Genomic DNA, 23,344 nt, shown 5'->3' with positions numbered 1-23,344 from the left:
AGATGTTCAAATTGAATTTGTTTCCATTACCATTAATTTAACTTTCAAAGCCTATTTTAGAAAATTCTATTTGTACTTGATTCTGGAATCAGTGCCCTGCATTTCCCCTCCCCACTTCTATTTGTACCAATGTTCAGGTGCACGGCTGTAAATGCTATTCTGACTTGGGAATAAAGCAGAATAACTGACAGCCGGCTTTTCCTCCTCTTAGCCTTTTATTAGCCAGGTGTAAGGAAGTGTTTAAGACACAGCCCTCCTCTTGAGGAGTTTATCATAGTCTTGTGCAGAGACAGATAAGAAAGTAATTAGGATATGATTAATGTGATCAGTGTAAATTTTTATGTTTGAAGTCCTGGAACTATTTATCTGTTTTTTCTCTTTTGCACAAAGTTGTTTATAGAAGGGAAGGAGCAGAGGGTAGTGACAGAATCTCTATAGTTTAAAAAATGGCCACCCACCCCCCCCGCACTGCCGCCAGATGGTAAGTAACATGCTATTTGGAGGACTTTTTAAAATTCAGGGATCACTACTTTGTTTTAGGATCATTTAGGTTAATATTTTCTCCTGCCACTGAGGCTTTAATCTCTTAGGTGGAAACTAATTTTAGTTTTTTTGGTTCACTAATATTGCTTCTTATTAATTGTACTGAACATATGAAACTGATAAATCATCAGCTCTGCGTAGCCACTAACATGTTTTTGATTAGTCTTTTTGTTTTTTCACTGTTATAACAGAACCAACTCACATCCGAAGTCCAAAGCCAGCATGTGCTCCTGTGAGGTGGGACTGGTGCTCACCCACAGAGACACGGCTGTCTAGGGCTCGTTGCTGGTTGGGGTGCTGAAGCCAGAGCTCTAAAAGAGCGCCTGAAACAGAAATTTCCTCCTGCTAAACAGCTTATAGCAGGATCTTACTCTTTTAACAAAGCAGTACAAATAACCCCTCCTGAAAAGTGTCTGTTAACTCACCCGAGGACAGTGTTCCACTCGGATTAGCCACAGTGAATTCTAGTCTTTTAACACAGCTAAACAGGTCGAAGTGGTTTAGGCCACAATAGATTATGTGTAGAAACTGTTTTGCTACAAATATAATATGAATAAGATAATAAGTGTCACTTTGATTAAACTAATTTACATAGTTTTTTCTGGAATGAGTAATAAAGCATTTATATCCCATATAATTTTATAATGTAGATAATAAATATGTCAACTCCCATTTTTGACTTCATAATTCATGTTTTTATTTTTATTTTTTTAGGCCAGTGAGAATTTCTCACTATCACATTTTCATCAAGCCTGACAGAGTTGGGATATCCTCAACCTACACTTACGAGGAGGACATAACAATATTTATGGAATATGAGGTATAGAATCTTAAATGAAAAATTATTTTTCTAGGTCTTATTTATTTACATTGAAAGTAGATGGGAATGGAAACTACATACTTTTGTAGAAATATGTTATAGGAAAGAAATATTGGGAAATTGGGTACCAAGATATATCAAAGGAAAAACCCTAGGACCCAGCTGTATGGTGGGGAAAGGAAAGCCTGTGCTGCGTTAACAGTTGGCTTACAGACAACACCTGCCGACGGGGTGTAGTGCAGCAGCAGTGACAGGCACTTGCGGTCACATTGCAAGCAGTCCTAAGGATCAGTATGCTCTCAGTGCAGAAACCTGCACTGTCCATCACGGCAGCCATTTAGCCATTCATGGCTTTCAAGTCCCTGAAATGTGGCTAGTGCAACCAAGAAACTGAATTTCAAGTTTTTACAAATTTTAATTTAAAAACTGACACTTGATCCAGTTACTAGGTTTTTCAAGTATGTCTAGAACAACCTGGGTGGGTGAATCTTTTTTCAACTACATTTGAGGAAACTTAAACACAGATCAAGTATTTCTGATGAAAATGTAATATCTGAATTGAGATGTAATATAATTATAATGTAATATAATATAGATGCTGTAATATAAAATATACACTAGATTTTGAAAAATTAGTATAAAAAGAATATAAAAATCCATTAATTATTTTTAAATACTGACTACATGCTGAAATGATAATATTTTGGATATACTGGATTAAATAAAACATTATTAAAATTAGTTTCAACTGTTTTTTACTTTTTAAAAAAATGTGTCTACTAGGAAATTTTAAATTACATATATGGCTTGCATTATATTTGTACCAGAGAGTGCTGGTATAATCAAAGGAGCCCTGGAGAAGACAGGCTTGTCCCTATATTGTCTTTTATGTCTGGCATCAAAATATTTTCTTAGTATATCTCATTATCCTTTTATCAAAAGTTACGTATTGCTCATTAATTTTTCTATTAAATGTTAAGAATCATGTTAATAACTGTGTATTTCTTCCTGTGGTAGAAATATAAAATTACTAACACATGCACTTATATGAACTGTCAGTATACAAGTATGTACATATAACACATTTATTTCCAAAGAGTATTTCCCATAGTAAGTTTGTGAGAATAGAAATTAAACGTTAAGTATTCTGTGGAACTATATTCAAGGGTTGACAGATTCAGAGGAGAAACACTTTTATATACTGTACAATATATATATTCTGAAAAAAGGAAACATTATAAAAAGTATAAAAATAGACAAAGATATGAATACAATGTATTTTGGTCAGAATTTCAGATATGTTTTTTTTTCTTCTCTTTCCCCTTTACTTCAAAAGTTACAAATACTCTGGAAGCAGCATGTATTGTTGCACTTTTGATTTTCTGTTGTACAGTTGGAGAGCTTGAGAGTCTGGGTGACTGGTGATCGTCTATTTGGCCTTCCCATTCTTTCGTTTCTTCTTCTTTGATTAATAAAGGTTTTCCTAGGGTCTGGCCAACAAGGTTACAGACTCCTTGAGCTTTGCGCCATGCATTCTCCACAGCAACAAGACAGGCTTGCCGTCTTAGGAATTAAATGCAAAGATTATTAATACGATATTCAAAGAACAGCGGCACTGAATAGTTCTGTTTAATTAATTGATAATTTAGTTAAAGATGTGCTTAACTTACCGAAGATTCTCAACAGAACCTGAAGTATGATAGAACTGGGGCTGGCTGATGACAACAGAACTATCTAGCTTTTCAACCAGAAAGTTACAAATATTTTGCATTTTTCCAAATTCAGTAAATGTAATGCAGACCTGTAAATGAAATGACACTTGAAGTTATTTTCATGTCTGATGCATCATTTCAAATTTTGCTCTAAACGTGAATTAAAAAAAGTAGAGCCACATTACAATGAGGTCATTTTATAGTACGTAACAGGTAAGAAAAGCCTACTTGGTACTTACAACTATTTTGTCATTAAATTTATTTTTGCTTATGAATTTTATACTTTATCTAATATTGACTTGAATATTTTAAAATTAATTTTAAACCAGTCAGGGAGTTTTTACGAAAGTGAATGGAGGGTTTCCCCTTCAACTTTTTTATTTGGCTAAATTCTAACTGATAAATGTTTCACGACTCCTTAGTCATCTTTGCCATTAGGAAGCTTCCCGATTAGCAGTAATTACTTCATACTTCTCTGCTGTCACTGAGGTATGTTTCTTCTTCCAATAGTTATTTTCAGATCTCTTTGAGTAAGCTCATTTATTTCACTATGTCCTCTACCTTTAAATACACGAAAGCAGTTCTTATAAGACAGGAATACTTTAAACCTGTAATCTTAAAACTTTTTTTAGAAGAAAACTAAATCTTTTCTTCTAAGGTAACTTTACACAAGCTCAGTATGTAAAACAAAGGACAGGTACTGGAGAGCAGGCTGGAGTAGCAAAGAGAAAGAGGGGTGAGATGACCCCGAGTCACCTTGTACAACACAGAACAGTTGCCTTTTATCACGTTATCCAGTGAAGACTCATGTTGTTCTACCTGGTTTCAATATTTAGTAAATAACGTCTTTTATAATCAGTTTGTCAATTTCTATTTTTTAAAAAGCTGACTGGGATTTTGACTGTGATTGCACTGAATCTAAATACACATCAATTAAGGAAGAACTGATACCTTAATGATACCGAGTCTTTTAAATCAGGAACAAGGTGTGCTTCTCCTTCTATTTAGGTCTTTAATTTCTTAGCAGTGGTTTGAGTTTTCAGTGTACAAGTTTTTATATATTTTAAAAATCAGATTTGTCCCTAGGTATTTTGTATTTTTGATGTTTACTAGTTCTGATAGATTTCTGGAGGTTCCATTAAAATTTCTACAGCAATGATAAAAGACACTTTTACTTCTTACTTTCCAGTCTGGATGTATATTTATTTCTTTTTCTGCCTCACTGCACTGGCTAGCACTTCAAGTACAATGCTGAATAGAAGTCATGGAGTAGATACCTTTGTCTTGTTCCTGATTTTAGGCACAAAGCAATCAGTGCTTCATAGATAAGCATGATGTTATTCGTAGATTTTTTCATACATTCCCCTTTATCAGTTTGAGGGAGTTCCCTGCTATTCCTAGTTTGCTGAGAATTTTTATTAGGAATGAATGTTGGATTTTGTTTTATGTTTTTTCTTCATGTATTGAGATGATCATATGGTATCTTTTTTACTTTGTTAATATGATAAATTAGACTGACCAATTTTTGATTCTGGCCATTCTAGTACGTGTGCAGTGACATTTCATTTTTGTTTTAATTTGCATTTGCCCAATAACATATGATGTGGAACATCTTTTTCATATGCTTACTTGCCATCTACATATCTTCTTTAGTGAGGCATGTGTTAGGGCCTTTGGCTTATTCAAGTATTTTTTTCTTACTGTTGTGTTTTAAGAGTTCTTTATATACTTTGGACAACAGCCTTTTAAAGTAAGTGTGTTTTGCAAATATTTTCTCTCAGTTTGTGACTTTCTTATCCTTCTTCTGATATTGTCTTTCACAGAGGAGAAGTTTTTAATTGTAATGAAGTGCAGCTTACCAATTATTTCTTTCATAGATCATGCCTTTGGTGTTGTGTCTAAAGAGTCATTGTGATACTCAAGGTCTTCTATGTTTTCTTCTGTTATTTTCTAGGAGTTTTATAGTTTTGTGTCTTACTTTTAGGTCTACAATAAGGTCTGTGTTAATGTTTCTGAAGGGTGGGAGGGTGTAGATTTGTTTTTGTATGTGGATGTTCAGTTGTTCCAGCACCAACTAGTGAAAAGACGATTTTGCCCCATTATACTGCCTCTGCTCCTTTCTCAGAGATCGGGTGATTATACGGAGTCTTCCTTCGCACTCCATTCTGTTCCACTGATATGTCTGTCTAGTCTTCAAACACTATTACCTTATATTGTTTATTGTAGCTTTAGAGTAAGTCCTGAAGTCAGGTAGTGTCGTTTCTCCAACTTTGTTCTTCTCCTTCAGTATTGTGCTGGCTATTCTGGGACCCTTGCTTCTCCACATAAACTTGAATCATTTTTTTCAATATCCTCAAAATAACTTACTGGGATTTTGATTGCGACTGCATCAAATCTATAGATCTAGTTTGGAAGAAATGACATCTTGACCATATTGAATCTTTCTATCCATGAACATGGAATATTCTTTAGGGGGAGGGGATATAGAATGGTAGAGCTCATGTTTAGCATGCACAGGGTCCTGGGTTCAATCTCCAGGACCTCCATTAAAAATAGTAATAATAAAAGAAGTTCTTCAGAACGAAAGAAAATAATATAGATCAGAAACTTAAATCTATATAAAGAAAGGAAGAACATCAAAGAAGGAATAAGTGAAGGTAAAATATTTTTATTGTTCTCATTCTTAATTGATCTAATGGATAACAGTTTGTTCAAAGCAACAGCAACAATCTATTCAATTATGTCTGCTTATGTATATTTCTTACATATACACATGTATGCTAGTGTGTGAGTGAAATGAATGACAGTAATGACACAAGAGATGGGAGGGAGGAATTAGAATTATTTTGTTATTATAAGGTACTTACAAAACCCATGAAAAGGTACAGTGTTATTTAAAAGCAGACTTGAATTAGTAGTAAATATGTATTGCATAGTTTAGGGAAATCACTAAAAAAGCTTTAAAAAATACAACTGATAATGCTAAGAAAGGAGAAACACAGGAATCATGAAATACTCAATTAAAATCACAAAAGGCAGAAAAAAGAGTGGAAGACCAAACTAAGAAAAAAGAGTAAGGGCAACAAATATAACAGTAAAGAATGTGGTGGATATTAATCTAACTATATCAGTAATGCTTTGAATGTTTGATCAACAGTCTAAACATATCAATTAAATGACAGAGACTGTCAGAGTGGATCAAAAAACACTGCCCAACTACACGCTGTCTATGAAATAGCCACTTTAGATATAAAGACATATATAGGTTAAAAGTGAATCCACAGGAAAAAAAAATCACACTAACGCTAATCAGAAGAAACTAAGAGTCACTACTGTAATTTCAGACAGAGCAGACCTCACAGCAAGAAGTTATTGGGGGTAAAGAAGGGTATTATGTAATGATAATGGGGGCAATTCTCTAAGAGACATAACAATCCTTCACATGTATGCCCCTAACAACAGAGTGTCAAACTGCATGAAGCAGAAACTAATGGAACTGCTAGGAGAAACAGATGAATCCACTATCACAGTTGGAGTCTCCAAGCCCCCTATCAGAAATAGATCCAGCAGGCAAAAAATCACTAAGGACATAGCTGAACTCAACAATACCATCAACTGACTGGATATAATGGACATCTATAGGTTACTTCCTCCAAAAACAGAATTCTTTCAAGCTCTAATAGAACTGTCACCAAGATAGAACACATTCAGGGTTTGGGTCTTTTGAGCACGAGCCACCTGTCCCACTTGCTTGGCCCACTTCTCTGCTAAAAAAAAAATCTAGGCCAAAACATACATTAACTAAAGAACTTTTAACATTTGTTGCAAGGCAGTCCTAATGGCAACAAATTCCATCAATTTCTGTTCGTGTGAGAAAATCTTTATTTCTCCTTCAATTTTGAAGCATCATCTCATACTGTAGAGAATTCTAGGTTGGGTATTTTTTTCCTTTCAACATTTTAAATATTTTACTCCATTCTCTCCTTCCTTGCATGGTTTCTGAAGAAAATTCAGACATAGTTCTTATTTTTTTCCTCTACAAGTAAGGTGTTTTTTTCCTCTTGTTTCTTTCCCAATTTTTTCTTTATCATTGATTTTCCACAGTTTGAAAATAATATGCCCAGCTATTGAGTTCTTTTTTGGGCATTTATTGAGGAAATTCTCAGTCATTACTGTTTCAAATATTTCTTCTATTCCTCCCTCTTTTTTCCTTTTGGTACTCCCATTATGTGTATGTTACACTTTCTACAGTTGTTCCACAGTCCTTGGATATTCTCGGTTTTCTTTCTTTGTTTCTTTTTTCTTTTTTTTTTTCTTCCAGTTTTTGTTCTTTTTGCTTTTCAGTTTTTGACGGTTTTTCTTCTTCTTCTTCAGTTTTTGAGGTTTCTATTGTCACCCTCAAGCCTAGGGATTCTTTCCTCAGCAGCAACCAGTCTACCATAAAAAGCCCATCAGAATCATTCTTCATATCTGTTACAGTGATTCTGATTTCTACTATTTCTTTTTGGGTCTGAGGATTTCAATGTCTCTCCTTATGTTGCCCATGTGTTCTTGCATAGTGTCTACTTATCCATTAGAGCTCTAAGCATATTAATCATATTTGTTTTAAATTCTCAGTTTGACAATTCCAACATCCCTGAGGTTGTATCATTCATTTGTAATAAGAGTTAGGCTAATTTGTTACAGTCTGGATTCTATTCTGGATTTTCTTTCTTTTTTCTTTTCTTTTTTTTTTTTTTTTTTTTTTTTTTTTGATGTCTTTTGGTTCATTCTGCTCCCTTGCCATATCCCTCAAGGACTTTGCATGTTTTGTTTTCCTCTTTGATATTGCCACAACCTATTCTTTTTTGACCTCTTAAGTCTCCCTGGCTTCTTTGTTCCTGTCTCTGAAGAAAAGTGAACAGGGCTTTCTCATTTTAATGGTCCTTCAGGAAGGCATTCAGGGAATAACCAAATAAGGACACAGGAATTTAAGACTAAAATTTTGTAACGTCCCTGGAATCATATGTTCAGACTCTAGTTATAATGAGTTTCTTTGCTGGGATGTTAAGTAGAAAACCTAACTGATTTCTAACTTTGCTCGATTCCTGAGAGTGAAGTTCACCAATTCTATACTCTCCTTCTAATCTCTACTTTCTGAAACTCTGACAAATTATTTCTATCCAAAGGACAGTCTATTGAGCATGTAAATCTGAGATCATTAAGAGCTAGTCATGATATCCTTAACTTGACTTCCTAGTTGGTAAGTTACCAAGAAATACTGTAGCCATATGGGGTTTATATTTTACATAAATAATTAGACAAGTCTTAGGATATACTGACATACAGTTTTACGGCAACATTGTTGGTTAAGGTCATAGCTGATTAATGCTACTGAATATTTCTGTTAATTACATAGGTGGATCCACTGATGATCAAATCAGAAGGTGACATAAAGCTGATAGGACTAAGAATAAACACTGTTTGATAAAATCAAGATCTAAAAAGATCCTAACAGGCTGGAAATATAGATCAAATCTTGTGGGTAAACTTTTACAGAGATAAATGTAAAATCCCACACTTCATTTTTAAACAGCAATAACAGAGTATAAGGTAGGAGAAATATGATTTAAAAGCCACATGTGAGAAAGACACTTTTTGTTTTAATCATTAATTATGACTGTAAACTCAACAGAAGGGAACAATGTGATGCAAGTGCCAAAAAGTTAGTTCAGACTTTTGTGTGTTATTAGAAATAAACATTCCAGAATAAGGAAGATAATCATCTTTCTTTAATATGGAACCACAGTTAGGACACTATAGTTGTAGATGCCTTAGGAGGAAACTGGTTAACTAAAGAGTTTGCTATATAAGAAATGACGAAAGAAACTGGAGATTCTTACACTTGGTGAAGAAAAAAGTAGCATCAATATGATACAACTTAAAGTATGTATTTCAAGGAAGAAATATTAGTATTGTTTTGTTCTTGGAGAGGTACACTATTATAATGGATGAGTACTCATGAGTCAATTCTGATTTAATGTTAGAAAAGTTTGTATAGATTAGATGTCTGAAAATGGAATTGGCTTTTTATGCTCATACCTATTGACATATAAAATATTTCACAACAAAAATGAAGAGTTAAAAAAAGATTAAACACCTGACACATGGAAACATGCAAGGAAAAGGAGGGGGAAAACTACATGAGTGGTTATACTTCTTTCTCCATTTAACAGACTTCTAATTGAATGCCTATATTATCCCAGGCTTTTAAAAATCCCTCCAAACACTGAGATTATAACGAAAAAAAACACGAGAAGTGAAAAGAACAGAGAAAAGAATGGCAAAGTCAAGGTTTTAATCCAGCTCCCTCTCCCCAAACATACCACTTACCCACCCTTAAAGAAGTCATTCAGGTAATTTCTAACTTTCAATATTCTTACCTTTAAAATAAAGAGAAGCAGCAGGGTAGGTGGGAGGTTAGAAAGAGAACCTCTAAAGTGCCTTGCAGGATGAAAATTTCAGATACTATGTGAAAAGCAATGTTTTACCATCTAATCTTATTCTATATATTTAACTATCCATGAGAATATTGGTATAAGTTAGACATTAGGATTTAATGTTCACTACAGCTATAGCCACAAAGCCACACGTTGTTCTTTATGCATAGGTTGACATACTTTGCACCTTGTGACCCTCCTGTCCTGGCCTCTACCGGTGCTGACTTAAGGGCAATGATGTTCTGGACTGCATTATGTAAGAGGTCTGGCTACCAAGGAGCCCTATATAAAACATAATTAGCTTCTTTCCTAAAATTTTGAATACAAGACAATAGAAAGGTAAGTACAGAAAAGGAAGAGGAGCAGAGTTCAGCCAAGTCCTCATGTAAGCCATGTCTTACAACAAGCACACATTGTGTAGCTGGTGGGTCAGTCCCTAGAACAACCCAGTCTGAAGAAATGTTCCAGTTTTCCATGAAGCCTGGCTGTGTGTTTGCTGGAACTGTTTCTTTTCCTCCTTACTTCCTGGTGCACCCCCACAGCAAACCCCACTGACACGTGACCTGAGCCCACCTGTGTTCACTACATCCTGAAGTTCCAACAGGTAGTAACTACTGGGAGTGCTAGACCAACTCCCAGCCTGTGACCTCCATAATATCAAATGTTTGGAAAGGTACTTTTTGGTCCCCCATGCTACAGAATGACATTTGCCAAATGGATCCCTAAAATCCTCGTGAGTATTTTTAAAAATGCCTTCAGATAGTTAAATTTTAATTGGAGAAATCACAAAACTATGTAAGTAAGTATTGGGACAACAGTGTGTTGTGGAAGAGGTAAGAAGCCAGGATTCTAATTTCCACTCTAAGTCTTGTAATACGATCTTTGACAAGTCTGAGCCTAAGCGATCTAAGCCTATGGTCACATCCTTAACGTTAGAAAAGTAATATATTGTCTGCCTGAAGGTAAGACTAGGTGATTCTCTGAGGTGATTCTACCTCTAAAGATTCGCTGATTAGACAAACAAGATTCCACTACTCTAACACCATTTCTGTTTGCTTCCTGTGGCAAAAAAGCAGCATGGACTAAGCACAGACCCCAAGATGCTTGGAATCAGAAACAGACAGCAGTCTTGTAACTAACCACAACTATGTGTAACATACTCTGATTTCATAAAATCCTGATCATAAAATCTTTAAGAATAATCAAAAAGCTTGGCAGTTGTAGGAACTGAATGCTGTCATTAATTGACTGTACAAAAGTATTTTATTCTTTTTAATTTATGCAAAGGTTGAGGAATTTTTATTTTTAAATAAGCCTTAACATAACACAATAAAATTGCATTGTGAAACAAAAGAAAGTTGAAAAGTGTTTCAATTCTTCATGCTATCACTTTATTAGTTTGCTTTTTATTAGGAGAAGAAATCTCTCTCCTGTAGTGTTTCCTGCGTAGTGTTAACATTACTAAAATTTTATTCAAGTGGCAATTAGATGCTACTTCCCCCTTGCTATTTTTAATCCATTTCAAAACAATTTCTCTTAAATCTCATTAAATTTATTCTGAAAGCTCACCCAGCTCTGTTAACACCAAAAAATGATTTTGAGAAAAATGATCTTTTTTCAATACCATGAGAAGCATTTCTCCTATACATTGAGTTTAAGAGTAAAAATAAATGCAAATTGTCCCCGCAAAGTCATGCTGTTTCCAATTATTTGTTAAGGTAAGTACATACCTCTGCTTCCATGTGATAAGCACTTTCTACTCTTTTAAAATCCTTTGTCACAGTTACATTTTCTGACTGAAACAGAAAGTACAAGAGTATGATTACTAAATGTTTGGCTACTAAAGACAATTACGCTAAAACATAAAGTAGAAACCTGAACTTGTTAAAATCAGAATGACAAAGTACAAAGAAAGAACTGGTTTGCCTGGTTTTAAAGCCTTAAACATAACATAAAATAAATTCAGAAATCTACAAATATTTGCTGAAAATTTCATCATAATTGTCACTCCATTTGTAGTAATTTTTGCCTTAGTATATACAAAAAGTATGAACTTAGGGTGGTATATATACGAGGAATTATTTGTACATAAAGGATTCTGAATGTTGTAGGAGTATTAGAGTTTTTAAAAATGTTTAATTTACAAATAATACAAATTTACTGAATATCTGTAGTATGCAACTTTGGGCAAGTTACTCAAGTTTTTTGAGGCTTAGTTTCCACATTTATAAAATTAAGTTATACTACATAAAATTACTTTGACGATTTAATGAGACATTGTAAATAAAGTGACGTGGAAGGCACTCAGCAACGTAGATGTTTATTATGATGTTTCCTGAAATACTGGACCCAAGCCAGTCTATTCTTAGAAAAGGAATATTAATGCTCTTTGAGTCTCTGGGTAAATAATACAGGGTACATAATTCTGACAAAAAAGTTAAATTTCTCATTTACTTTTCAAAACTGTTTTAAAATTTATTGAAATGAATTATTGACCTACTTTCATCCTTGGGGACAGGCAGAACTTCTATTTTATAAATTTTTATATCTTTTAAAATATATACTAAATAAAGATTATTATACCCACTAATGATTTAATTATAAGTTATTTTTTAGGGTATGTAGCTGCACCTGAATTTTAGGATATAAATTAATTTCAAGTCATTTCTATGATCTGGGAAACTCTAAAGAGCTTTAACCTGAAAATTTGAACTTAAGTTCCAATTATAGTTCTGATGTCTGTCACTAACATGAAAATATTAATGCATCTTTTTAATGGTAAAGGTAATACCTGTTCATTGTAGAAAATTTAGAATACAGATAAGTATAAAAGAGTAATGTATATACTGCTTGAATTTGAAAACATGAAACTTGAACTTTTCTGTCATTTAATATTCTTTTATGCATGTAAACACATCTTCTATTTCCTTGGATATCTCATTTCATATTTTCCCCCTCACTTCACTTGATAAATACATATAAAACTTCTGACTGAAAAATTATTAGAGAAATAATACTAGGAAGGGTAGCTGAAAAGAAAATATCTTTTATTGTTGCAGTTAACAGTGCTACTGTTTTTATAAAAATAACATAGGCTAATTAAGGAAAATCTAATACTAGAGAAAAGAGCAAGGAAAGTAATTATTGTCTCCAAACCTTTTTCAGTAAACATTTAATTAAATCATCTATCAATGCATATAAACATATCTAGATCTATGTACAGACTTTTTCATAAATGTAATTGTATTATACACACTGTTCTGTAACCTTTTAGTAAACTTTTTTTAGAAAAATTTAAAATCTACAGCAGAGTCATCAAGACAGTACAGAGTTCTGTATACCCCAGTTTCAGGTATCTCTGATGTTGTCATCTTACATTACCATGGTACATCTGTCAAAACTAAAAAAACAACACTGGTACATACCATTAACTAAACTCCAAACTTCACTTGCATTTCATCAGTTTTTCTATTAATGTTCTTTTACTATTCCAGGATCCAATCCACGACACCACATTGCATTAATTCATGTCTCCTTAGCTTCCTCTAATCTAAGAGAATTTCTTAGTCTTTTCATGTTTTTCATAACCTTGAAAGATTTGCTCAGGTATTTTGCAGGATATCTCTCAATTTGGGTTTGTCTGATGGTTCTTTCTCATGATCAGACCAGGCTTATAGGTTTTAGGAAAGAATACCACAGAGGTGAAGTGTCCCTCTCATCACAACATATCAGGGGGTACACGATATCCACGTGACATCACTCATAACGTTAACCTTGATCACTTGGTTAAGGTAATGCCTGCCAGTTTTCTTCACTGCAGTTACTGTTTTTCCCTTTCCACACTTTAACTATCGAAGGCAAGTCACTAAGTCCAGCCCATATTCACTCAATATATACTACATTATTTATTTTTTTGCATAAATTATTCTAGCTTTGGCTATTGAGGTTTCTTTCAGGTTGGCTCCTATATCCCCTTGACATACTACCATCTTTTTATTTTTTCAGTACTTCCTTACTTTGTGGTGCAAGATCCAACAGGCTCATGTGGTGGTCTCCCTGCCCAGCCCTACAGTCAGCCACTTTACTAAGAAGTTTAGCATCTTTTCTTTGAGACTGGTATTTGGAACCAAGACCTGGGTGTTGAGAATGTGCATCACTACTCAAGTGTCATTCCTTATAGGTCCTCTCAGTGGACGGAGTTTGATAATGTATGTACATGTTCAAACTCACATAGAAGTACATACATTATCAAACTCACATATACACAAATACCTACAACTGTTTCTCTATCCAGCTGTATATGTACTAAGCTAAACATGAGTTCATATTGGTGTTTCCAACTCTAATTAAGAACCACAGAGTTCATTCTAACCTTCCTCTCTTACCTATAATTTTCCTCTCCAACAGTGAGAAATCTGGCTCCGATAACCCACCAACCACTTATATTTCAAGCCTAGAATACATATAAAGCAGTTTCAGAACTGTTAACCAGTAACCTGTTGGAAAACAAATTTACCAACAAGAGTATAGTGTTTATGAATCGTTCATCTTTATCCTTAGTTTCTAGTAAAACACAATTTTCCAGACTTACTTAGGATATGCCTCTCACCTCCCACCCCCACGTTCAGTGCAGTTACATCATTATTTATAATAAAGTGAGGTTCATTTGTCACAATCTGGATTCTGTCCTGGAATTGAACCTTTTTTTCTATTTGCATACATTAATGTTCACTCTTTGTGATTTATAGTTCTATGGGTTTTGACAGATGTATTCACCACTCTAGTACCACACAGAATAGTTCTTTTGCTTGAAACGTTCCTCTGTGCATCTCCTTGATATGACTACTTGATATGACACTTTCCCATCCAACAAACCCTGTTAACCACTGATTCATCAGTTTTCCCTTTCCAGAATGTCACATGAATGGATCATAAAATAGAAACCTTTTTGGATCTGGCTTATTTCACTTATAATATGTATCTAAGATTCATCCACATTGTTCTGTGAATCAATAACTTGCACCTTTTTGTTGTTGAGTAATATTCCAATGCATGGATGTACTAGTCATCCAGTCCCCTGCTGAAGACATCTTGATTGTTTCCAAGTTCTAAAGTTTTAGTTTTAGCGATGAATAAAACCGCCATAAACGTTTGTGTGCAAATTTATACGTGAACATAAGTTCTCAAATAATGTTGAGGATCTGTTCATGTGTTTACTTGCCATCTGCATATATTCTTTAGTGAAGTATATGTTCAGATATTTTGTGCATTTTAACTGAGCTACTTGTTTTCTTATCATTGAATTGAGTTCTTTATATATTCTTGATGCAAGTCCTTTATCAGATACGTAATTTACAAATATTTTCACCCAGTCTATGGACTGTCTTTTTAAAAAAGACTTCATTTTTTCAGAGAAGTTTTAGGCTCACAGCAAATTTAAGTGGAAAGCACAGAGATTTGTCATTTGCTTCCTGTGCCCACACATGCACACCATTATCAACATCCCCCACAAGAGTGGCGCAATGGTTACAGCTAATGAACCTATGACACATCATGATCAACCAAAGTCCATGGTTTACATTAGGGCTCATTCTTGGTGCTGTATATTCTGAGGGTTTGGACAAATATATAATGATATGTACCCACCATTACTGTAGCACACAGAGCATTTTCAGCACCCTAAAAATCCCCTGTGCTTTATCTCTTTATTTCTCCTTCTGCCCCAACCCCTGATCTTTTTAATGTCTCTATAGTTGGCCTTTTCCAGAATGTCATATAGTTGAAACAGTTCAGTATGTAGCCTTTTCAGATTGGCTTCTTTCACTCAGTAACTTCCATTTAAATTTTTCCATTTTTTATCATGGCAGGATAGCTCATTTCATTTTGACATTGAATAACATTCCGTTGTCTGGATGTATAACAGTGTCTTTATCCATTCATCTTCTGAAGGACATCTTGGTTGCTTCCAAGTTTTGGCAACTAGATTGTCTTTTCATTTTCTTAATGATTACTTTCACAAAGTAAAAGTTTTTTAAGTTTGATCAAGTCCAATTTATTTTTTTGTTTTCCATGGATTGTGCTTTTGGTAATGTGTCTAAAAAGTCATTTTCAAACCCAAGGTCACACAGATTTTCGCCTTTACTCTCTTCTTTCTTTATGTTTTACATTTATGTCTACGATCCATTTTGAACACATTTTTGTATGAGGTGTGACGTACACGCTGAGGTTCACATTTTGCACATGGACATTCAACTGTTATGGCACCAACTGTTGAAAAGGTTTTCCTGTCTCTACTGAATTGCATGTGTATCCCTAGTGCTGTTCTCTCTGAAGAAGAAAAAATTCTCAGAAGTAGTAAAATACTTCTTTAGTTTATCCTAGTGATTCTTAGAGCAAATTAGTGTAGTTTGAAAGCAATATATGCAAGACAGTTACCTTGCTTATAAATGTAGTTACATAGTTGGTAAACACTGAAATTCCAAATAATATTATAGGGATTGGGGAAATAAAAACTGCCTGTTGGCAATCAGACTGAGAAGTTTTAAGCAAAATATAAATGCTTTTCAACAGGACACAGACAGAAACAAAGTTTCTAACAAAAACTAACTGAACTGCAACAACAAAAGTGATTAACATTCTTTCTCTACTTGATTGCTGCCTATATGTAAGCCAACTCTAGCCCAATTTTAATCCTCTGGGTTTCCTATGAAAAAAATGAATACAATAGCCAATCACCAAACTGCCCCTACTTCACTGTTCCTTCCTTAGAACCACTCACAGCACAAGTCCAAAACTGTAAGAGGTCCCTCCTTATTCCTCCTTTCTGAAACACTCCTAAGGTTTTTTGAGATGCATTCTTTGCCACATCATGCTAAATAAACCTCAATTTGTTTCACTGTAGATACATTCCTGGTTGTGTTTAGCTAGTGGCATCCTACATAAAGTATGGGATTTTTATTTACCTATAAAGCAGTGGTTCTCGACCAGAGGGTGCTTTTCCCCCTCACAGAACATTTACTAACGTCTGGAGATAGATTTGATTGTTACAGTGGGGTAGGGAGAGTACACTGCTATGATGTAGTGATTGGACAGGGTGAACAAATGTCCCGGTTTACCAGGAAATGACGGAGGTTCCTAAAACATGGGGGTTTCAGTTGTAAAGTTGGGACAGTCCCAGGTAAACTGGGACAAGCTGGTCACCTTATGAGCAGGGCTGAGGAATGCAGCTAAATATTCCACAATGCACAGGACAGTCCCTCACAACAAGGAATTATTTAGTCCAGGATGTCAGTAATAGTGCTGAGACTGGGAAATCCTGCCATACTGGGTATGCACTGAAAAACATTAAAATATACCAGCCTAGTCTATTAAGTTTTCCCAAGTAAGCTACTGAAAAGCTACTTTATATTTAAATATAAAGGACAGTTTTAAAAGACAGAATGGTCAGTACAAGAATAACTATATTAAATCTATGAAAGGAGCAAAGTAACATTTTAAAATAGCCATAAAAACCATGTTATTGTAGAAAGAGCCTTACAGAGAGAGGCTAAACAAAAGAAAACCATAAAAGGTTACAGAAAAAAAGGTTTGAATAAATGGACTAGAACAAACAGTGTAAAATCAGCAATTCTCCTGAAATTAATGTATGAACAACGCAAAATATGAACAGATCTTTAACTTGTAGAATAAAATGTAGACTTTTCCACTGTCTGGATTTTCTGATTGTATCCTCATGATGTCACTGAACATGCCCCTTGCAAACAGGAAACCTTTTCAGTAGAAGAGCAATGAGGGGAGAACTTGCCCTACAAGTGTTTTACAAAGATATAATAATTTAATGTTGTACTGATACAGGTACAAAACAAGGTGATCAAAAGAACTAGAATTCTGAATAAAGAATGTCTGAATATTGCAAATATAATACCGGTAACATTTCAAAACAACAGGCACAACAAATACTATGAAGTCCTCACGTCATACTTTCTGCCCCTACTCTCTGCGCAGTAACTCTGTGGTTCAGGGTAAGCCCTGACAGGTCTAAACCATTCAGGATTATCACATCCAACTTGCCACAGGGTTAGGTTAAAAAAAAAAAAAAGCAATCCAAATCTAATCTAATTAGTATGTGACATTTCCCTGGCCACAAAGACAAGTTTTGGTTGTCCATTTAGAGTGAACACAGGAGTTTTTATTTTTATGTGGTTGCAGGAAATGAGACCTATGAAGGGTCCCTAAAAATTCCAGGAAATATTAGTCAATGGCTATACAGCCTCAGACTTGGGAAGGACCCAATATGCATTACACCAAAGGCAGAAAACATACAGAAAAGATGAATGAATTTGGCTAAAAAAAATCTTTAAAATTTTGAACATTTAATACTGTAAACAAAGTTACATGGCAAATATGAAATTGGGAAAATTTCTGCAGTATATGAGAGAGGTAGAGTTATTGATAATCTTAATTTTTATAAAGTTCCCATAAATTAATAAAGAAAAGACAAAGAAAAATGGGCAAAGTATTGTGAACTGGCAGTTTACATGAAAAAAGTTTAACCTCAAATGTAAAAAAGAAAAAAAGCATAAGAAATAACAGTAACTTTTTTTGATTATTGAATTGGCAAAGTTAAAAATTCACTGTGCCAAGGATGTATTTCTAGTGAAGATGTAAATGCATCTTCCTAATTTTTCATGAGCCTTAAAAATATCCATAAGCCATGAATTAATATCAAAAGAACATAATTAAGAACATGTAAAAATACCTAACAACAAGAATATTAATTTTGTCACCATTTTTAATAATGGAAAACTGAAGCCAACTCATATATGTTCAATCTGTTCCTACTACTCCCCATCTTAATTTGGATGTACTCAGGAACAGGCTCTGAGACAAGGATTTGAATACAAGCACTTAATTTTTAAGTTGATTCCAAGAAACACCAAAGCAGAGTAGGAAGAGAAACAGAGGGCAAAAGAAAGCCATTAAAGGGTATGTTGTCAAGCAGTCCCCACTGTGGGCAACTGCAACTCATTCCGCAGAGAAACTCTGGGTGCTGGGGTAAAACACATGCCTCAGAGTTATCCTGCCCAAGGTGAGGAATCTGGGGTCTCTGTCCAGGCACTCCCTTCAGCTGTTAGTTGAAGGCTGCTGGAGCAGGGGGAGGGGATGTTAATTTTCTGGCACCACTGGCTGGCCGACCTGTAGGTGGAGTGAATTCCTGCAGCTGGGGAAAGTTGTCAAAGAATTCACAAGTGTTGGAGGATGAAAGCTGGGCCTGCACGCACACAAACGTGAAGTGCCAAGGGATACAAAAATGGGGTTTTGACAGCATCTGCTACATTCTCCACCTGAAACTCGATTACCTGCTGCCAACACAATAAAGCAGCAACGTGTTATGGTGGTTAAAGAGCATGGGCTTTGAGGTCAAAGTTCTTGACTGGACTCTAAACTCTGTCACTTCCTACTTGTATGACCTTGGGCAAGCTACCTGCCAGTAATCACTGCGGTCCTGAGAGTTCTCATCTGTAAAACAGCAACTGAAATACCACACTCATATAGTGGGAGGGGGTATCAAATGAGATAACATTTGTAAAAGGTCTAGCAATAGTAAGCAGTTTTTAATTATCCATAATACCCAGCCCCTCAGTATGGCACACAAGGCCTTCCTCCATGCTCTGCCTACAGCTTTCTTCTTCAGTTCTGTCTCTTCATCCCTGTCCATTTTCTCCAGGCACGCATGTGTCCTAGTCCTACTGAACTGCATCAAGTGCTCTGAACACACATACGTGCTGCGTTCTGTGTGGAACTGGAATGCTTTCCCTTCAGTCACTGTTTAAGATTTGACACAAATGTCACTTCCATTATGAAATCTTTCTGGAATTCCTCATGTAAAATGAGCATAATTTCCTTTCTTAATCTGCTGTATTGTAACACGTACATACTTTGATCACAACACTACACATTAATCTATTCCTATAATGAGACTCCTTCAGCACAGTGCCAAAGTTTTACTCATTCTCTATTTCTGATGCCTAGCAACATGCCTGAGGCATTCATTACACAGCTATCAAAAAATCAATTATGAACAGGCAAATATTGGAGTTTACAGCCTATGAGGGGAACACAGAAACCAGAAAACAAAATAATTACACATTATGTTCAAGCTATTTAAAAAAGAACAGTGATAGGGAATGTTTAATAAATGTTTGATGGTTGAATAAGTAAATACTACTTAGAACTTTAAAATATTTTTCCATAGAAACAACATTAAAAATGAGAGTTATGCCTTCCCACGTAAAATTATATATGACTGTAAAACTATATATGATCGGTAAGAGAGCTGAACTAATAGTTTATTCATTTAGTTCTTCGTTCATTTTTTTCTTTCATTCATTTCAAAACCATTTTCTAAGTACACATTATGTGATGTGTATGAAACATAACCCATGAATGCAAAGCAAACAAGAGATAAAACGGTCTCTGCTCCAGAGAGGTTTAGAATATGGAGGAGAGACAAGTAAAGTGATAAACACAGAGTGGTATGTTTTATTAAAGGTGGGGAAAGGAGTGTGGGATGGCAGGGAGTGGTGTTATGTTAGGAAAGGAATGCCAAGGAGGTGAGCTTGGGCTGGTTTTCAAAGGCAAAAAAATGGGAGTCAGTCAATGAGGGGAGAGAGATGCCAGGAGATGACAGAGTTAGGCTCCATCTATTAAGCAAAGGACTCTGGGATATGAGGGGCCCTTTAAGCAGGGGAGTGATGTTTATAAACCCATATTCCAAAATTTAAAATGAATAAAGACTTTGTGAAGACCCATTATAATTCATCCTTTAAAGTAATATAAATGGTTTTTTGCATTATCTACTGAACAAATTATTTACCTGATTGCTTTCCTCCATCAGCAGAGATAACTGGGAGATTACTGACCTTTGTATGTCTTGCCTTGAACACTAAGTCTTAATGTAATTACTGTAAGTTGACCATAGTAATTTATTTTGTTTTACATACTAGAAGTTACAGCTATGTGAGCTTAGTATACATTCTATGGAATTAAGGATTAGTTATGTTTTTCAAGCAGGCCTGCAGCAATGAGCCATTTTTGTGAGAAAACATTTTTCTATATGTTAAACTGACTTTATTTACATTATTTATAATTAGCATTTGAATTCTTCAAAACTATAAAATCATTTCGAGACATCTAGTCCAAATGATTTTTAAAATAACTCTATGTTTATAAATGCAGTACAAATATTTTTCCTCCTTAAGATAAAGACTTGTTTTGGGGGGTGTGACATTTCTAATAATAGACTGGAAGCTCTTTTATGAACTCAGTGTTAGGGTACATAAATCACGTAACTCTAGCTGTTAAGAGTTCTGTCCTGTAAAATGAGGGGACCGAGATGGTTGACCCATTCTGTACTTTCTAATTTTCGTTCATTTTAATTATCTGCAGCCTAGGATAGTTGGAAGCAACATAGATTTTGGTTTCAGAAATACAGGAGTTCATATATGGCCCTGGCTGAAATTCAGAGTATTATTTAACCTCTTTAAATCTGGAAAACAGGGCCATTAAAATCTGTCTAACACAACTCTTGTGTGGATTAAATAAGGCTGGTTTATTATTTTTTCCTTCTTAGAAACAGGCTTAAGGTAAGATTTCTTTAGTGATCTGTGTTATGGACATCTTTGGTAAGTAGACGTATCTCCCATATGTGGCATCTACAATATACTGCATTAATTTTTTTGTAAATTAAAACTAAAAAATTTGGAGAAACTTTTTGAGTCTATAAAAAGAAAATGGGTGCAATTTCCCCCACACGTTACTGTTTGTGAAAAATACTGAAAAACCACTTCATGCAAAGCTTAACATGGTTAGGAGGAAGCAGGCCGTGATTTTCACTTGCCAATTTCGCGGTGCAACATAAAAACAAATCATTAGTGTCTAGCACACCACTTAGGCAAGCATTTACAAACCTAACGGTTCAAGTTTAACAGTTCGTCAGTTCATGGTTAAAAACCAAATTACTGCAGCAAATATCGCCGAAAAACTCCCACTCAGTCTGCATTCCTTTATTGTATAAATCACGGCGGCAAATAATTACTTTCCTCTAGAAGGACGGGCCAGAGAGTCACTCTGCCAGGTCCTTGAGCCGAGCCCTGTTACGCCGATGGGACAAAGGTGTCCCAGACGTTCAATACCCTGCACGCTCCCAACCCCCGCCCAAGGGGCGCGTCCCGGTCAGCACCCCGGTCTCCGGGTTTCTGCAGTCGGGCTCCAAACACCTCCCCGGCGGAGCTCTCACCTGCACGCCTTGCTGCTGGAGGGTCTGCGTGATGTAGTCCAGGCGGCGGCAAACGCTCTTCTTGGCCTCGGCCGCCGCCTCCTTGGTGCTGCTCACCCGCACCGCCACCTGCGCCCGGTCGGGGCTGGCAGACACCTCGGCTGTGCCGCTTACGTGCACCTCTCGGCTCGAAGTTTGGGCCTGCGCTGAGGAGAGAGGGCGGCGGAGGGCGGATAGCGTCTCTCCGCCCGAGACTAGATTGTTCTCTCGGCCCCGGTCAGTCCAGGGAACCAGTTCGACAAACACCCGCGACGGAGGGGCTTGTTGTAACGACATAGTGATGGAGGCTGGGTTTCCATAGCAACTCAGAGCCGACGGTGGCCGAAGGGGCCCAAGCAAGGCAGGGCTTTCTCCCGCGCGGCGCAAAGAATGCTGGGACGGGCTTGCCGGCCCGCGAGCTTCTTGAGGACACGAGCGAGACTTTGTGGAGGATTTTGCTGCATCTCCTTTACAAGTTGTTGGCTGAGCGCGTTGTTCTGGTTTCTAACTTGTTTCTTTACGGCCTTCAAAAATCGTAGCGAGTTTTCTCTCTGGCCTCCCTCTTGGTGAACCCCACCTTTCCATGCCCTCCGTGTTTGCACCTTGCCCACCTCGGAAGTTTCTAGAGGCCCGCCGGACTCTTTCGTGTTTTCCAGACGCCGGTCTGCGATTGTCTTTATTTTTGTCTGACTTTACCGGTACATTGGGCACAGCTTTTTGGACCCCACAGCGCCATAGATAACGAGAAATTTCTATTGGAATGAACTCTTACCAGTTTTACCTTGGGAGTTTGTGATTCCTGGAATCTCAGTTTCATAGTCTCTACAGCCGTATTGATATGTTTCACATGTGCAATGTGGTTATAAAGTGCTTGCCGTATGGAGAGCGGAAAATAATGGATAGCAAATAGTAGTAATAGCTAAAGCTTTGGCGTCATTTCCAACCCTCTCGAATTTTCTGTACAATTGCTGGAATGGTTCTGGCCTTGACTATGGACAGGAGAAACTCAAGCGGCATCAAAGCACATTCTACGTGGTCATTGCAGGCCCTGTACAACTTAGGTCTTGTCTGTGCCCTTCTTCAACCCAGTGATCCCCCCATTAAGTAGATTTTTTTCTTACCACTGGAATAATGAAATAATGATCCATAAAGTTAGCCCTACTGTCTGTCCGTGAAGGAAAAAATCTTTTTGGATAACTAATTAAAAAAAAAAAAAAAGGACAACTGTTCTCTTGAAAGGAGTCTGAAAAAGCCAACTGCAACCTTCAGGTAGTTTAACAGTTTTCTTTTCTTTTTAATTAGTGAGATCATTCAACTAAAACAGATGGTAACCCCTTCCTCTTTCATTTGGCTCATTATTGGGTAGTTTTGTATATGTTTATCTTGATGTTTATTGTTGACTAAAAATAATTGTTAATTGTTCTTTAATTTATTATTTTAATTTAAAAGCTTTTAAAGCTTTCCCACTATAATT

General features: G+C 35.9%; 1 protein-coding gene across 1 annotated transcript; it reads right to left on the bottom strand.

Moving 5' to 3' along the window:
* Positions 1 to 2,434: 2,434 nt before the first annotated feature.
* On the bottom strand, positions 2,435 to 22,266 carry IRAK1BP1 (interleukin 1 receptor associated kinase 1 binding protein 1). Its single transcript, XM_006182088.3, has 4 exons — positions 21,853 to 22,266; positions 11,285 to 11,350; positions 3,034 to 3,164; positions 2,435 to 2,926 (listed from the first exon to the last, which is right to left on the bottom strand). The coding sequence occupies exons 1-4, from the start codon at positions 22,165 to 22,167 to the stop codon at positions 2,656 to 2,658; spliced, it is 783 nt and encodes a 260-aa protein (XP_006182150.1). The 5' UTR covers positions 22,168 to 22,266; the 3' UTR covers positions 2,435 to 2,655.
* Between the last annotated feature and the right edge of the window lie 1,078 nt (positions 22,267 to 23,344).

Source organism: Camelus ferus, chromosome 8 (genome assembly GCF_009834535.1).
Source record: "Camelus ferus isolate YT-003-E chromosome 8, BCGSAC_Cfer_1.0, whole genome shotgun sequence".
Lineage (NCBI taxonomy): Eukaryota > Metazoa > Chordata > Mammalia > Artiodactyla > Camelidae > Camelus > Camelus ferus.
The sequence above is the reverse complement of the archived record's forward strand: the minus strand, read 5'-3'. Positions and strand labels throughout refer to the sequence as shown.